This window comes from Rattus rattus, chromosome 15 (assembly GCF_011064425.1).
Source record: "Rattus rattus isolate New Zealand chromosome 15, Rrattus_CSIRO_v1, whole genome shotgun sequence".
In the NCBI taxonomy this organism is placed as follows: Eukaryota; Metazoa; Chordata; class Mammalia; order Rodentia; family Muridae; genus Rattus; species Rattus rattus.
In genome coordinates, this window is record NC_046168.1 from 31,552,371 (window position 1) to 31,570,342 (window position 17,972).

General features: G+C 48.0%; 1 protein-coding gene and 1 non-coding gene across 2 annotated transcripts in view; both read left to right on the top strand.

The window, feature by feature from the left end:
• The window catches only part of Tmem241 (transmembrane protein 241), a 108,091-nt gene that overhangs the window by 18,400 nt on the left and 71,719 nt on the right, over nucleotides 1-17,972 (top strand). Inside the window, exon 5 of the mRNA XM_032886111.1 lies at nucleotides 15,542-15,619. Within this exon, the coding sequence (XP_032742002.1) occupies nucleotides 15,542-15,619 (78 nt within the window). The remainder of the gene's footprint in view (nucleotides 1-15,541; nucleotides 15,620-17,972) is intronic.
• Nucleotides 13,027-13,161, top strand: LOC116885054. The gene has a single exon (XR_004385938.1). It is a non-coding gene; the product is annotated as a small nucleolar RNA SNORA17 (small nucleolar RNA).

The window sequence follows — 17,972 nt, forward strand, 5'->3', positions numbered from 1 at the left end:
CCAAAATGCACTGTTCAGTGGAGATAGCTGTTTTGCGGTTCACTGCAAAGCTTTATGAACTTGTTTTACATTCTAGCGTAACCAGATGACTTTCATTTTTGTGCACGTTCCCGAGCCTCTCATTTGAGGGGACTGACCTAGCACGTACCCTCCTCTAGCAGGCAAAGATTAGCCACTCAATTCAGATCCATTAGGAAAGCCAGTGGGAGTGGGAGGGTTACGAGCAGGAGACACTTGCTACTGCTTTTTTTCCCGTGAAGGAATTCAACTCAGAGTCTTTTCAGCTCTGTTTTTACATTGCTGTGTAGACATTCCTAGGGTGGATGAGTGCACAGTTTGCCACGGCTGGAAAACGGGCTTCACTATCCAGGTGCCAGACTGTCAGTTGATGAATACAGGAGGAACTAGGTTAGAGCTCTGTCAAAATCTGTGGGCACATTTGAAAGACCCCCAGAGTGGGGAGACCCTCACTCAAGTCTCGGGATGACTCAACCCCCCAAGAACTCACACAAGACCGTCCTTGTTGTAATCACATGAGGTTTATCAATAGCAACCAGTGCACTGGGGTTGAGACTCGTATCCCACGCAGGGGCAGTGGAGTTCGACCCCGAGAGGCTGGGAGAAGAGGTATTTAAAGGGAGAAACCACAACTCGAGGGGGCAGGGATGGCGTCATTGGAAAGTGTGTAGAATAACAGTGAAAAATCACAAGGAAGAACTCTCTGTCCCCCAAGATTGTTTCCTAGGAGAAGCTGTCTCCTACTTCTCAGATTGTTTAACTTCATGGTCCGCTAGTTCCTAGGAGAAGTTGTTTCCTGCTTCTCAAGATTGTTCTCGGGGGTTGGGGATTTAGCTCAGTGGTAGAGCGCTTGCCTAGGAAGCGCAAGGCCCTGGGTTCGATCCCCAGCTCCGAAAAAAAAAAAAAGAACAAACAAACAAAAAAAGATTGTTCTCTAAGATTTATGGTCAGCTAGTTTCTGGGAGAAAGCTGTTGAGCTGGCCAATGTAATTATCTATTCTATAGCCCTAGGAGAGGCTTCTTGGAACATACAATTCTGGGGCCTAACCTGTTTTCTTTTTCTGCTCTAAACTTTATGTCTAGGGGGGCAACTTTAAAACTTTTATCTTTCATTCCCCACTTCTTCTTGTGGCTAGTTCTATTCTTAGAACTAAATTTTTGTATCTTTATAATATTGTTTTTTTTTAACCTTGTAAAACATGATATTGTTGACGTAACATCAAAATCTGAATAGTACTCATCTTTTTTTAATAAAGGTAACTAGCTTATTTAACACACAGGGACCTATAATCGAAAACAGAAGCAAAATTAAGAAGGGTCCCATAAGGGAAGATATCAGAGTAGTCATCTAAGGAGATCTACTAAACCAGCTCTCGAACCATCTCTGATGTGTAAGTCTAGGGAGCTTTTTGAAGATCTGAGTGTCTCTCTAGGTCCCAGCTCTCAGCCCCAACGGCTAGTATGTGGCTGGTGAAGGCTGAGACTTGACAGCTGTCAGGGTGGTCAGCAGCACCAGGTACGGTCCTTTCCAGCGAGGCCTGAGTGTCTGGGCTCCATGTCATTGTGTGTAGCTGCAGTCTCTGACCTGGAACTGATGAGATGTCTCGGGGGTCCCCGGGGCATAGGCTGCTGCCAGCTGTGAGCAGATTTCTTTCTGTATCATCTGTAGGTCTTTTAGCCTGGTATACAAATCATTATTACTATGACATGTTGGCTCAGTAACATCATCTAATACAGTCAGAGGAGCTGAGGCCCCATATAAGATCTCAAAGGAGGTTAGGCTGAATCTAGAAGGGAGATTTCTTGCTCTGAAGAGAACAAGAGGGAAGGAGTATCACCCAGTCTGCGCCAGTCTCCATGGTTAATTTGGTCAGGGTCTCTTTTAGAGCTTTATCTATTTATTCTGTCTTGAACTTTGAGGTCTGTAGATATAATGTAATTTTTAATCGACCTGTAAATACTTGGCCACACCCTGGCTTACCTCTGCAACGAAAGTAGGGCCATTGTCTGACCAGATTACCTTGGGCATTCCAAATCAGGGGAAGATTTCTTCCAGTATCTTCTGGATGACTATCGAGGCCGTATCTTGTTTGGTGAGGAAAGCTTTTATCTATTCCTGGAAAGGTATCTACAAACACTAGGAGATAAGCAATTTGGGCCTTTTCTTCTGTTGTACATTCTAAGTGAGGCCATCCCTTAGTCTAATCCCAGTTCCCAGTGGCTGTCTCTTGTAGGCCTGTAACCAGGATAGGCTCCTGCATAGCCATTCCCCGAGCCACTTTATCTGTTTTGTTACTGTCCCATGTCACTGAATCTCTTCCTTCCTGATGTCCTAGGCAATGAATAATACTTACAGTTGTTGGCTTCATCAGGGCATCCAAGAGATGGTAAGGCGTCTGTGGCACTGATGTGCTGGGGGGTAGAGGTTTTTCCATCCCAGATGACATTTGTGTTGTCCTTCATTGTAGCATGTACTTATCTCTGACCTTTATGAAGAAAACTGTTTCCATCAGTAGACAAGGTAGCCTTGGCTTTCAGCAGGGATCAATCAGCCAGTTGCAGAGGTCTTTTTTTCCACCCATTGGCTTCTGCCAATACTTGATACTCATGCTATGGTGGCTCCAGGTCAGGATTGGGCAGCAAGGTGACCAGATTGCCCCCAACCGGTGGAGAATCTAGTCTATGGGAGCTGACCAGTGGTCCCATCTTTCGGAACGTTCTATTCAGAGGCAAAATATCAGCCACTCTATCACCCTGGATTGGGTGACAGTTGTTAGTGCCTGGCTGGCAGGAGTGATGGGTTCTAGGCAGAACAGCACTAAGCCACACATCTCTCAGCATCAGGTACTGGTGCACTGAGACAGTCTTTAGCTCCACATACACAGTCTGCAGATATGCATACACATGGCCTCACCCAGCCATTTTAGCCCACGCAAGCCATCTTGGAGAGCAAATTTTTCATGAGCAAGGGATAGGGGCAGTCAGGGATGACCATGAGCTAGTGGGTTACCCGGCCCACGCCAAGGTCCACTGTTCTTCGGGTAGTCCATAAGTATTGTTTGTTGCCAATAGCCCCCTGTACCCAAGGTCTTTGGATACTGGCCCACTGGGGCATAGGAGCACAGAGCGTTGGGTCTCTGTATCCATAAAACAACTGGGCAGGCTTTTCTTCTATCTCTGCGTATAGCCAGCACTCTAGGACCAAGAGGCTCTCCAGTGGCCCCTCTTGTTCTTTCTGGGGCAGTCTCTGACCCAGTGTCCTTTTTCTTTGTATTAGGCACACTAATCTTTAGCCAGGAATTCTTTTCTGTTGTCAGGTACTGTCTTCTTAGGTTCCCTAACTACTGTGGCCAGTATATGTTCCTCTCTTGTCCTTTATCTCTCTTTAGCTCTCTAACTTCTTAACCCTTTAAATTTCTGTAACTTTCTCTTCATATCTTTTTCTTATCTTAGCCAGATTGGTGGGGCATTTTCCAGCCCCTCGGAGACCCACCCTTGGAGCCTGGGGGCAGACCCGGAGCACTCCCTACCTTCAGGCATATTGAATCCAACAGGCAGAAGTGAGGGCCTTCCATCCGTGTCTGGAACTTTTTTTTTTTTTTTTTTTTTTTTTTTGGCCTCTAGTAGGATTCTATATTTCCTGTAACAGCTATTAACAAAAAAAAAAAAAAAAAAAAACAAAAAAAACAAAAAAAAACAAAAAAAAAAAAAACAGAAGTGCGCACAAAAACAAAAGACAAGTGGCCGCCGCAAGATCACCACAAAACCGAACTGATTCAGATGGGAGCTTCCATGAGCTCACCAAAAATAGATGAAGGGGAGTGGATTCCATATCACTCCTCTTTTCTAACCAGAATCTCAACTGACAAGTTGTGTGTTCAATCTAGTGGTAACACAAAACAAAGACCTAAGACACACAGACAAAAACCACTCTGGAAATACAAATGGCCAGGAGGGCAGGTCTTTTCTCCAATCCAGGAGAATCACTGAATCCTCACAAGCACCCAGATGGGAATCTCCCAGGCGTCCCTGGGGTCCCTCCTCACCTCCTGGGATGTCTCCCAGGGCAGTGCAATCAGTGAGCCCCAGGCACGTCTACCGCTCACACTCGCTTCTCTCCTGAGACACGAGCCTCCCTTTCAGCCCGAGATGGGAGTGACTGTGAAACCAGAACTCCAGAACTGCCGAGCAAATACAGACCCAGAGTAGCAAATACAGACCCAGAGTTTAGCCGGCACAAAACACAGACACAGACAAAGACACAGATGCTATCTCACCTCCAAGTGGGTCTTTGGAGACAAGGGTGGTCACCCATCCCGGACGAGCCCCCAAATGAAAGACCCCCGGAGTGGGGAGACCCTCACTCAAGTCTCGGGATGACACAACCCCCCAAGAACTCACACAAGACCGTCCTTGTTGTAATCACATGAGGTTTATCGATAGCAACCAGTGCACTGGGGTCGAGACTCGTATCCCACGCAGGGGCAGTGGAGTTCGACCCCGAGAGGCTGGGAGAAGAGGTATTTAAAGGGAGAAACCACAACTCGAGGGGGCAGGGATGGCGTCATTGGAAAGTGTGTAGAATAACAGTGAAAAATCACAAGGAAGAACTCTCTGTCCCCCAAGATTGTTTCCTAGGAGAAGCTGTCTCTTACTTCTCAGATTGTTTAACTTCATGGTCCGCTAGTTCCTAGGAGAAGTTGTTTCCTGCTTCTCAAGATTGTTCTCTAAGATTTATGGTCAGCTAGTTTCTGGGAGAAAGCTGTTGAGCTGGCCAATGTAATTATCCATTCTATAGCCCTAGGAGAGGCTTTTTGGAACGTACAATTCTGGGGCCTAACCTGTTTTTTTTTTTTTTTTTTTTTTTTTTTTGCTCTAAACTTTGTGTCTAGGGGGACAACTTTAAAACTTTTATCTTTCACATTGTTATACAAAACACTTTGAGTGGCTGTGCTTCAGAAAGACCTCCTTGCTCTGACAGAGCTTTGAAATCCTATTCTGATGTACAGCTCCTGGGAGCGACCTGAGCAAGCTGGGTTGGGCCCTGTGGGGAGTTCTCTGTGGATTTTTCAGCTCAGACTTAAAACTGACTGATACATAGAGGTTAGGGAGAGAGGAGAGTATTCTAAGGGCTTTTGTCGTTGTTATTTTATTTTTGGACATGATTTCCTCTGCTGTCTTCATGCTCTCTGTGTAGCTGAGGGTGACCTTGAACTGGGGAATCTCCTGGCAGCCCCTTCTGAGGGCTGTGTTGAGGGGTGCACCACCAAGCCTGGCTTCTGCTGTTCTAGGAGTGATCCCAGCCTCAGGCTCCTTCAGCCCTAGCCCTTTGCTTAGCTGAGCTGACTTTTAGTTCCTAGCAGGTCTTGGGGAAGCAGGGCATCGGCTCTCATTCTAGCAGAAGTGCTAGCCAAGTTCCCCGCCACCCAAACTGTGCCCAGAAGACATGGCTTCTGACCTTGAGGAAATTAAAGGGCAAGGGGTCAGAGAGAGACCCTCCCCAAAGCAGCAGCTACTGTGAGTGTTCGTGGTGAAGTATGTACCTGGACTTTCCGTTGGCAATCTTGATGACGTACAGAGCTGGGCTGATTCAGGCCTGCCCGTCAGCCTTCCCACGATGCGTGTCGATGCTCTCACGTCCTGAACAGCAGTGCTTGGACAGCACAGCTCTGATGGCCATTATAACTCTCATTCTAATTCCTGGTCTGAAGTCTCAGCGAGACAGAATTGCCTCAAAGCTGAGGGGTGAAGGCAGATGTTTACATTCTGTGTTTGCCATTGTTGGCTAGTGCAGCTGATTTGGCTGCTTCTGGATTGGAATTAAATGTGTGTTTTCAGGAGTAAGGTTCAGGGTGAGAGCCTAGAGCAGTGTTTCTTAACCTGTGGGCCTTGACCCCTTTAGGGGTGGAGCTGACTGACCCTTTCACAGGGTCAGATATCCTGCCTATCCGACATTTACATTATGGTGGGTGGGTGGGTGGGTTGGTTTTTCTAGCCAGGGTTTCTCGATGTAGCCCTGCCTATCCTGGAACTCACTCTGAAAAACAGAATGGCCTCGAACTCAGAGATCCATCTGCCTCTGCCTCCGGAGTGCTGGGATTCAAGGCGTGGGCCACCACCGCCTGGCACTTTATGATTCATAAGAGTAGTAAGGTTCAGTTATGAAGTAGCAATGAAATATCATGGCTGGGGTCACGACTTGAGGAACCGTATTAAAAGGTCCAAGGTCGAGGACCATGGAGCTAGATGGGCTGCAGATTAGGCACCTGAGCAGGACAGGGTTGGTTTCCATCTCCTACCTTCGCCCTCTCTCTTTTCCTCCCTTTTCCCCGTTTGTCTGTCTGTCTCCTTCCTTTCCTCCCACACTCCCTCCTTCCTTCCTTTTTCTTTTTGGTGGCAAGGTGTCACATGACCCGGTCTGGCCTGGCATTGACCTTCAGTGCAGTGGAGGACGTCCTAACTGTCTGCCTGCTGAGTGCTCGAGGACAGGCGTGTATCACACCTGACCTCGGGGTTCCTCTGGGGGGTTTGTTTTTGTTTCTTGTTTTTCCAGATCTGTGGACTTGGTCTTTCTGATCTGTTGAGGTTTCTTCTGTAAGCGTAGTAGACCCATAGTGAGTGACTTCACTGAGCAGGATGGAGCTTGTGCTGCTGTCTTTCAGTGTTGGTCTCCACATAAAGGAATTCAGGGGCTGGAGAGACGGCTCAGTTGTTAAGAGCACTGACTGCTCTTCCAGAGGTCCTGAGTTCAATTCCCAGCAACCACATGGTGGTTCACAACCATCTGTAATGAGATCTGATGCCCTCTTCTGGTGTGTCTGAAAACAGCTACACTGTACTCATATAAATAAAATAAATAAATCTTTAGAAAAAAAAAAGGAATTCGGATCCACATGGGTGAGGAGTGTAAATGTTCATGGAATGGAGATTGCCCTGGGGTGGGGGTGGGGGTGGGGGTCCTGTAACCACCCAGCCCAGGCCTGCACATGCCCTCCCCGCCTTCCCTTCCTCCCTCCTTCTCTCCCTTCTGTGGTGCTGGTGATTGAACCCAAGGCTTTACACAGGCTAGGTAAGCATTCTTATCACTCAGCTACAACCCAGTAGCATTTTTATTAAACCCTCAAGATTTTCAGACGTGTGTACAATATCATATTTACTTTACTCCTCTAAGTCCTAGAACCAACCCCACAGCCCCTCCCAGCTTCATGACTTTTTTTTTTAATTCCACATCCAGTGAGCGGAAAAAGCTCGTCTGAGGAGGCCAGAGGGCGGCTGTGCTCGGTGGGCAGAGAGGTTTAGAGGACACTTTGCTGTTTTCTTATCAAGGTGGATGGAAACCTAAGTAATGTTTTGTCTTTTAAATTTGGACTCTGAGGCAGTGTAGTAACTCCCCCAGGATTGTCGTTCTCTTCCTGTTCTATCTATACATGGCTCCAAAATCTGAAATTTGTTTAATAAGCCTTTTTTAAGACTATGGAAACATGTTTGTCTTTTGCTTTTCTGTTTTGCTTTTCATTTTTTTTTAAAAGATTTTTATTTATTTTACGTATGTGAGTACACTGTAGAGTGAGTACACTGTAGCTGTCTTCAGACACACCAGAAGGTTTCAGATCTCATTACAGATGGTTGTGAGCCACCATGTGGTTGCTGGGAATTGAACTCAGGACCTCTGGAAGAGCAGTCGGAGCTCTTAACCACTGAGCCATCTCTCCAGCCTTTGCTTTTCATTTTTCTGGAGTGTGTGTGTGTGTGTGTGTGTGTGTGTGTGTGTGTGTGTGTGTGATTTATCTTTCTTGGTTTCATTGATTTTTGATAAAGAGCAAGCAAAGTTGGAGGTTAGGGAGGTGGAGGAGGAGTTGGGATGGGAATATCAAAATACATGAAAAATTTTCATTTATAAAAAGGCTTATATCACTTCTCAGCCTTTTGGCTAAGATCAAGTGTAAAAAAAGGCTTATTAAAATTAGTCTAGGGAAAGAGCTTCCTTGACATTGGATTTGACAACAACTTCTTAGTAATGACACCAAAGGCACAGGGCACAAAAGAAGAAAACAAATACTAATTGCGCTAATTTTAATTTTCATTAAAATGAGAAACTTAGTTGTGCCGGGTGTGGTGGTGCACCTCTTTAATCCCAGCACTTGGGAGGCAGAGCTCTGTGAGTTCAAGGCCAGCCTTGTCTACAGAGTGAGTTCCAGGACAGTCGAGGCTACACTGAGAACCCTATCTCAGTGAAAAACCACGATAGATAGATAGATAGATAGATAGATAGATAGATAGATAGATAGATAGATAGATAGATAGATAATAGTTGCATCAAAGGATATGATCAACAAAGTAAGAAATTTGTAGAATGAGAGAAAAGATTTGCAAATTATGTATTTAAAACCAGAGTCCTATACAGACCAATGGGAGAACTCCTAACAACTGTTATCGGGAACCTGAGCCACTTGATGTACAAATGGACGAAGGAGCCCTCCTTTGATCTAGCACTCAGGAGACAGAGCAGGTAGATCTCGGAGTCTCACGACAGCCTGGCCAACATCCCCAGTGAGCTCTAGGCTAGTTAGGGCTATTTACATAGATGCTTCTCTCTAAAGAGAATGCATAAAGAGACCGAAAAAAGCTTCCCGACCTAATTAATCATAAGAACATGTAAATGGGGTTGGAGCAATGGCTCAGTGGTTAAGAACACTGGCTGCTTTTAAAGAGGACCCAGAGCCAGTTCCCAGCATCTATGTGGTATTTCACAGACGTCTGTAATTCCAGTTCCAGGGACTCCACTGCCCTCTTCTGGCCCCTGTAGGCTTCAGGTATGCACGTGGTACATGGATATATATGCAAGGAAAACATCCATAGATATTAGGTAAATTCTTTAAAAAGGAAGATGCAAATATGAACTTCAGGTGACACTATTTAGTATTTCATTCCCATGGGATGACTTTTACCAGACCCAAGTATGGTAAGGACATGGTGAAACCTGGATGCTTGTGTAGTTCTGTCAGAAACCTAAAATAGTATGGCTGCTGTGGAAAATAGTGTGGCGGTCCATAGAAGAATACTAAAAATTTCCAGATATAGTGCCTTATCCCTGTAATTCTGACATCCATGAGACTGGAGCAGGAGGAGTGCCAGAACTTAAGAGCCATCCTGGGCTGTATAGTCAATCACAAGCCCGGGATACAGGGAAGATACAGTCTTAAAAACAAGTGTCTTTCCCGCTGCTCCCCTCAGAGAGGGCCTTAGTGCAGTCATTCCATATAGTACATGAAGGGCACAGCCACATACTTAAAAACTCATCCAAAGAGAAGCAGGATTGCCGTTCTTGTACAGAAATAAAGAGGCTAGCCCCGGGAGCCAGCGAGATGTCATGGCAGGCCAAGCTGCCTGCCGACAAGCCTGAGAGCCTTGGAGAGAACCGACTCCTGTGGATTGTGCGTTGCCCTCTGTCCACACCCACCGACTAAAATTTAATAATACAAATAAGAAAGCTAATCCAGGAGTCGTGCTTGCCTGAGGGTCACCGAGACCTCTGTAGATTAGACGATGTCTGTGGTCAAGACCACCATTTTCTTCCTTCTTCTTTTTCTTTTTTTTTTTTTAACTTTTTTTACTGATTCTTTGTGAATTTCACAGCATGCACCCCAATTTCACATCATGCACCCCAATCCCACTCATTTCCCCATCCCTTCAAATCCACCCTTCATGTTTGAAAACTCTCCTCCAAGGAAAACAAAAGGTAAAAATAAAATAATATGAATATATATATGAAATATATACAGAAATTTTAAAAATAAAACCACAAAACAAAAATCCCATCTTGCCATGGAAGCTCCAGTGTGTCAGATTATATACCCTTTTGCCCAAGTAGTTTTTTTTTTTTAAAGATTTATTTATTTATTTCATGTATGTGGGAACACTGTCGCTGTCTTCAGACACACGAGAAGAGAGCATTGGGTCTCATTACAGATGGCTGTGAGCCACCATGTGGTTGCTGGGAATTGAACTCAGGACTGCTGGTCTAATCGGTGCTCTAACCACTGAGCCATCTCTCCAGCTCCCAATAGTTTTTCTTGCAGATGTTTACTGCAATGCAATGGGTTGTTGGTCTGGTCTAAGGCCTTTGGCCTCTGCTACACTATCAGTACTGGATCCTCACTGGGACTCCTCTAAGATCCCTGTGCTGCCTCGTGTCATGGAGATCTATAGCTTTCCATCTGTGGACTGGCCCTCGTCATGTGCTTCAGCAGTTCACAGATGGGGTAGATGCTGGGGTGGGCCAACTCAGAACCCTGGATCCGGGTCTGGGTGGAAGCTTAGGTGGTCAGCCCAGCATCTCTCCTGCACCCACACTACCAGGGCCAGCTCTCACAGTTTGTCCAGGAGAGAGGTGGGAGCTGCTCTCCTGACCTCTGCAGCTAGCGAGGGGCAGGGCCACCTCTAGTTTTCTGAGCCAGCTCACCCACCTACCACAGGTGGTCGGGGAGTGGCAGGGTGAGGAACATCTCTCCCATGCCTGTCCACTGCACAGTGTCAGCAGAAGGGCCAGTGCCTGCCACCAGGGCTAGCTCTATTGTGCTGCCCAGGTAAGGGCTGGGGCCAGCTCTCCTGCACCCACACCACCAGAGCCTGCTCTCCCATGCTGTTCAGACCACGGCTGGAACCAGCTCAGTGCAGTGCTAGGACTTCAACATGGCTTAGGTGGTAGCCCAGACCAGAGACATCCGCATACCTCTCCAACCTTCCCCACCCCCTGCCCCAGTAGCAGCTCAGGTCACAGATAATTGCACAGACCCCAGCTGCAGTAAGGCCATAGACTCAGATGTGGCTTTTGGAGGAAGCCCAAGTGCACATGTCACACGGTTTCAGGTGGTTGTGCAGGCTTCTCATATCTGTCTGTTCTGTATTTCACCACAGTGTACAAACCCCTCAACTACATTTTCTGTCCCATCGTAGTGGGAAATACTAAAAAAGCAATCCACGCTAGTGCAGGCAAAGCACCGGCCTGTTCTCATCTCAGGAGACTCTCTGACCCGGAGCTCCGAAATCTCTGCTAAGTTCCCACGGCAGGCTGCTGCCACACCAGCCCCACACATGCAGATTTACACGGCTAGGTGGGGAGCACTTCTTGCAAACCCACGCTTTGCCGCCACCATACTTTTCTCTCTGGAACCTAGCTGAGTCACCAGGTGAAGGAAAACACCTCACACTCTTAGTTTAGAATCAACAGGTAACACCCATTGCCGGGCGCAACAGCTACCATCCTAGTTTGTAAGCCATTCTACGTTAAGTTCTCTGGTGGCATATGGGGTGGGGTGGGGGGGTGGGGACAAGACAACTCTTGTTAGCTACATCTCCTTCTCCGAACTCTCCTGTTCAAAACCAAGTCACCTCTTCCGGCCTCCTCGCTTCTCCTCCCCAACCCAGTGATTGGTCCCCTAAAATCTTTATTCATTAGGGGGCGGTCCTGCCACATCCTCTATCTTCACTGTGTACTCTCTTTCCTGTCTCTCCTTCACATATTCACTCACTGCAGTGGCGTCCTTGGTGGGTGCTTGAGTGTCTTTCTTCTGGCCACTCCAGGCTCAGGACCTGGATTTTGTTGCGGTAAATAATAAATAAAGGGCGGACCAGTTCCGGCGCTTAGCCTGCGGTTGCATTCCCGCTAGTTCCAGAAAGATGCCGCGCGTGCGCTGGAACAGCTCTCTGACTGCCTGGGTCAGAGAGTATGTGGGGGCAGCATGGAGCTGCTGAGATAATTAATGCACTGTCGCACTGTCGTCACCTTGGTAGATCTCTCCCAGGTGGGTAGTGTAACTGGTCAGTTGTAAACTAGCTCTCTAACATTTGTTAGCTTTTCAGTAGGAAAAATGGCTTTAGAAACTCAGATTTAAAATTTAAGAAAGAATGAATTGACATCCCTTTCGAAAATAGCATAAATTTTATTAGACTTCACCTGTTTTAAATCTTAGTACTTTTATTGCTGCCAGGATTTTTTTTTTTTTTTTTTTAAATCACAGATCTCACTCTATAGCCCAGGCTTGCCTGGAACACACTCTAGCCCAGACTGGCCTTGAACTAGTGGTGATTCTCCTGCATTAGCTTCCTGCATGCTAGAACCACAAGGATAAGCCACACAACTGACTGTAGAACTTAGACAGCTGCAGGCTCGCTGGGGACCTGTGTGGCCTGAATGTCACTGTGAGCAGCTTGCCTGGAAGCCCTGTGTCCACCTTATCTGTGAGAATCACAGCTGTAGCTGTGTATCATGTATGTGTGTAGCAGATGTATCTGCTCATAGACTTAGGAGGAGGTCCAAGAAACCATGCACAGCAGACAGCCGACAGTTCTGAGCACACTGGGTGTCAAGGTGCATGCACATATTCCCAGCACTTAGAAGGCCCAGGCAAGATGATCTAGAGTTCAAGGGCTGGAGAGATGGCTCAGCCGTTAAAGGCTAGGCTCACAACCAAATATAGAGTTCAAAACCAGCCTGGGCTATACAGCAAGATCCTGCCTCAGAAAAGAAAAATCCTTGGACAACTTGGATATGTTCATCACGTGGTATTAATCGTGTGCTTTGAAATCAGTTTTGTGCATACAGACATCCTTTTCCAGATTCTGATCAGTTAGGCTAAGGGAGCTCGAGAGAACTGGCCAGTTTGTGACAACCAGACAGGTAAGCCCCTCGGGGCCTGTAGTTCAGGTCTAAAGTTCTGAATTCTCAATCCCAAACCTAATATTGTTTCTGGACTCATAGTCAAGAAAGCAGAAGCTGGGCCGGAGAGATGGTTCAGTGGTTAAGAGCACTGGCTGCTCTTCCAGAGGTCATGAGTTCAGTTCTCAGCACCCACATGGTGGCTCACTACTGTCTATAGGGTATAGGGGGATCTGACGCCCTCTTCAGGCAGGAGGATGCGTATGCAGCAGAGCACTCATGTAAAAGAAGCCAAGAGCCATTGCTTTTCATTATCTAATCCAAAAAGGCCATTTAAATTTTCTTAGCTTCCTGCCCCTAGAGGCGTTTCAAGTATGGCTTCCATGTCATGTGTGCATCAGCAGGTGGCAGGGAGGAGAGAGGCTATGTGTACACTCAGTGTTCTCACCTGTGAATAAGCCTGACGTCACCACCAGTCTGGAGCCAGGGAAGCCTGGGTGGATTTCCAGGATGGGGAGCAAGTTAGAGACTAGAAGAACCCCACATGCGATGGTGTCCCCAGGCGGGGTGAGCCTGAGGCAGACAACTCTTGCAAGGAGTCACTGGACTGGGCCATCTGATGTGGCCACCACCAGACTGGCATTGTGCAGGCCCAGGGACCACAGGAGGCAGACCGTGCCTGGTGTCACAGTGTACAAGCAGGGCATAACACTCCTGAGATGACCCCAGACACTCAGAGACCCTGGGTCTGAGTCTGAGAGAAGCAAGTAAGTGATCGAGAGATGGAAGAAAAAGAGAAACCAAGGATGTGGGCACAACGAAGAGAGGCAGAACTGGAGACCGGCGGGTAGTGAGGAACAGCCTGATGTGAGTAGCCGGTGAGACCATGGTGGGGTCCTGGCCTGTGCTCCAGCCAGGGCTGTGACTAGGTCCACGGCCCTGTAGCAGCAGGGGTCTGTTACCACCAAAGGCCAGGTGGAGATTCCTGGTCTGGGCTGCTGCCCAGGGACAGTTGATGTCTGAAGTCTGTGCAGAACTGGCCCCACCCCTCACTTGGGCATCATGGGAGAGCAGATCCTAAGGGCATGAGGACTGGAAAGCCCCTTCACTCCAGCCGGCTTCAGGACTCAGGAGGGTGGGCAGGTGAGCCAGCACCAACAATATGACCCTGGGAGACCTGGCTCTACCACTCATCTCCCGTGCTGTGGGGTGGACAAAGAAAAGATACCCTCCTCCCCTCTTGCCCCTCACCACCTGTGGCAGGCAAGAGACCTGGCCTTGTGGTCATGAGAGCAAAGAGCTGGCCCGGACCCTCACCTGCTGCAGCACTTGGAAAAGCAGGCCCTGCACCTCACCTGGGAAACACAGTAGAGCTGATCCTAGATGTGGGGATTGCAAGCAGGCTGGCCCCAAGGGCATGGTGAGTGTGGGAGACCCAACCCTGCCTCTTGTCTGCTATGCAATATGGCATAGACAGGGGAGAGATTCCCTCTCCTCCCGTGGGCCCTGAGGGCAGGAGAGCTGGCCTTGCCTCTTGTCTGCTGGGCAGTGGCATGGATGAGGGAAATATGCCCTCCTCCCCTCCCTCATTCCTTGCCAGTACTGCAGGCAGGAGAGCTGGCCCCAGGCCATGAGAATAGAACTGTCCCTAACCTGTTCCAACATTCTGGAGAGCCCTGTACCTCACCTGAGCAGGATGGAGCTGGCCCTGGATGGTTGGTTGCAAGTGAGCCAGCCCAGACAGCTGGAAAGCCACTGGGCTGACCTCTCAGACACCTCTCAGGCCCAGATCCAGGGATTAGAATTGGCTCTACATCTTCCCAACAGTGAACTGCTGGACTGCATGAAGGGACCAGTCCAAGAACTGCAAGATCTTCATGACACAGGGCAACCACAGGGTATCTGAGAGGTGTCTCAGTGAGGATCCAGCATTGATGGAGTAGCAGAAGCCAGAGGCCTCAAACCAGGGCAGTGACTCATTGCAGTGAACATTTGTAAGCAAAGAAGCGTGGACAAAAGATCGTATACACTGTGACACACTGTGACACACTGCAGCTTCCACAACGAGTTTTTTCTATCCGAGGGAGGTGGCAAGGGTAGAGAGCAGGGGAGGGGAGATGAGTGGATTGGGGCGCATGATGCAAAATCCACAAAGAACCAGTAAAAGGTTTCAAAGTTGTTGTTAGCGTGATCAGCTGCATAACAGCCTGGCACACTTCCTTTCACTTGCCACTTGGTTAGAGTCTCCTGTATCCCCTGTGTTTTCATTCATTAAGCATCAAGCTCTCAGCCGTTGTTTCAACCGTAAGGCTAGCTCTTCCCTGGCTGTGTCGCGTCCTGTGCTCCATCTGAGCAGACTGCTGTGGACACGCTCTCTGCCATGTTTCCACTGTGCTCATGGGACTTGTTCCCTGGATCCACCACAGTGCATGATACACAAGAGGTGTTTATGACTGGATGAAAAAACCCTGAAGGAGAGGAACCTAGACTCTACCAAAGTCAATACTTCAAGGCTAGAGGGACGACTCAGTGGTTAAGAGCACTTGTCGCTCTTGCAGAGGACCCAGGTTCCATCCTGAGCACACACATAGTGGCGTCTGCCTGTCTGTCACTCCAGTTCCAGTGAAGCTGATGCTTTTTCTGTCCTCTGTGGACATTGCGTGCACACGGGACAAACTTCCATGCAGAGAAAGTAAATGTTGGAGGGAGAATGAACACTTGAGCAAAGTGCTGGCCTAGATGAGTCTTTGGAGAGATCATGAATGCCGAATGTTCCCATACATCTTATTTTTAAACAAAAGGCGAGAGTCATAGCTGCAAGATGGGAGGAAGTATTTTCATGCTCGTTATTCTGTTTGTCTTCAGGCAGTTCCTGTGTTTCTCATTTTGCATAATGCGGCTGAAGTTCTCACCTGTGGGTTCCAGAAGTGTGTCTGGAAAGAGGTAAGGGATCAAGCAAAATCCTAGTTTCACAGCCCCTGCTTTAAATGCCACAGACCTGCTTTTTACTCAATGACCTGGCTTAGTTAGCGCTACTGTTGTGATGAAACCCCATGACCATAGCACAGGGCTCATTTCACTCATGTTCCGTACAAGAATTCACTTCAAAAGCAGTGAAGGCGGCAACTCAGATTCAACCTGGAGGCAGGAGCTGATGCAGAGGTCTTGGAGGGGAGCTGCTCACTGGCTTGCTCCTCATGGCTTGCTCAGTTTGCTTTCTTATAGAAAGATCAAGAGTCATCAGCCCAGGGGAGGCCCCACCCACAATGGGCTGAGCCCTCCTCGGCTTAGCTCAGGGGTAAATGTCTTCTGCAGGAGACTTAGGGGGCGGCTCTGTAGGGAAAGGTTTTCCCCACTGCAGTTGAGACAGTCCTTGCTTGCCCACACTGTTTATTCATTGTTCATCGTGGAAAATGGGTGCACCCCACTTCCTCAGGGTGGACCAGAGATTAAATACCCTTTGCAGGAAGGACTACCTGGGAATGGAAGCTTATTGGCTAAACCTCCGGTCCTCTTATTAGCATGGAGAACTCTATGTTCTGTGCTATGTGACTACAGGTCATGTTCTTTATGTGGGGAGTGTGGTCAGGAATCTGGTCAGGTTTGTAATGCCTGCTGTCCTCAGGTATGAGGTGCTGGGGTTTCTGAACCCACCTCAACCCTACCACATTCCCTGGCATGGCCAACTGCCCTAGAAGACACGACTCAAGTGTATGTCCTTCTTTCCAGCAGTTTTCCAGTCAAGACTGTCTGACAGTGGTCACTGACTCAGGGAGCCCAGCTTGCCTGACGATGGGACCCCAGGCCAGGGAAGAACCAGACCCGCAGGAGACAAGGAGGGATTTGCTGTGGGAAAGCATTCCCACGTGTAGCTCCTTACACAGAGCGCGACCCTTTGCCCACTCGACAGAGATTGGCTTTAGGGTTTAGATACTGTTTCTAAAGAACTGGAAGGTCACCTGGGTAGCTCCAGTGAGGGACGGCTTTGTTGGAGCGTTTTCTCAGACAAAGAGACCAGAAGAGAAGCAGGCTATGAAAGAGGTCAGCACAGGAGAATGGAGGAAAGAACAAAGGAGCAGTCTCACCGAGCCTTTGTCTACCCAGGCCTTCATTGGAGAGGGCATGAAAGTCGCATTCTGATCCCATTCACCCTGGGCACAGAAATCCCATTTTACATCCTCAGGCCAATCAAGTTAGAAAGTGACTAAACCAGCCTTTACCGTTGGTTTAACTTTGTAGTCTGAAGGTTGCCCCTGCAGCCCAGGATAGGTATTTAGATGGGAGATCCTTGACTACTTTGTTACAGAGAGCTTAGTCGGGCCAAGGAAGCCCTTTTAACTATGTGGTCAGTTTAAGGCCTAGGCTGTCCTTTAGGTTTTTGTGTTTTGTTTTTGAGACTCGGGTCCCTGGCATGGATTTACTGTGTAGCTAAGTGTTGCAAGTGTGTCCCAGTGTCCCGTTCCTGTGGTAGTGGGGATCAGAGCCAGCTTAAGCAGGAGGCTTTACTAGCTCCTTTGTCCCGGTCCAGCTCTGCCCATGTTATCCACTCGTCCTGGACAGAGAGAGGCCTTAGTGACAGTGAGACCTAGCATCCTAGGATTGCTTGCCCCTCTCACCTTCAGCTGCTCCTGCTTCCACTCTTGCCCCTACGTCATGAAGAACACGGTTGCTCCCTCCCTCACACACTGTCAGAGCCAGTGAGGTGGCTCACTGGGTAAGGTTCTGTCTCCACACTGCACACCCAAGCTTGACTCTCAGAACCCACATGGTAGAAGAGAACTGACTGCCGTAAGTTGTCCTTGGAGCTGCACGTGCACCCCCAACACTAATAATACATGTAAAACCAGGTTATGGTAAGGTTTGGCTTTGCCATTATGAATACATTTTAATGGGGTAAATTTCTAAAGAGTGAAATTGACCCATCATGGAAACGTTCCCAGATTATGAGAATTCACTTGATATACAGTCTGTAGTCATTTTTCACCACACATAGTTAATTCTATGTGTTCTTTCTCTGTGCACCCCTGTCCCTTACACATACAGAGTTTGACTATAAACTAATTATTGACTTTGCTCTGGGAAGTGACCTGGCTACCAGCTTCTCCCAGCTTCCCTTGAATCCTCAGATAAAAACACACACACACACACACACACACACACACACACACACACACACAGTCGCTCAATTTCAACTTGCCTTCTTGGCACAATTGCTGGGCGCTACTGTCTCCCACCTGGAAAAGTATGCCTTTAATAATATTTTTAGCTCCGCTCTTGCCACCTGCCCCAAACTTCA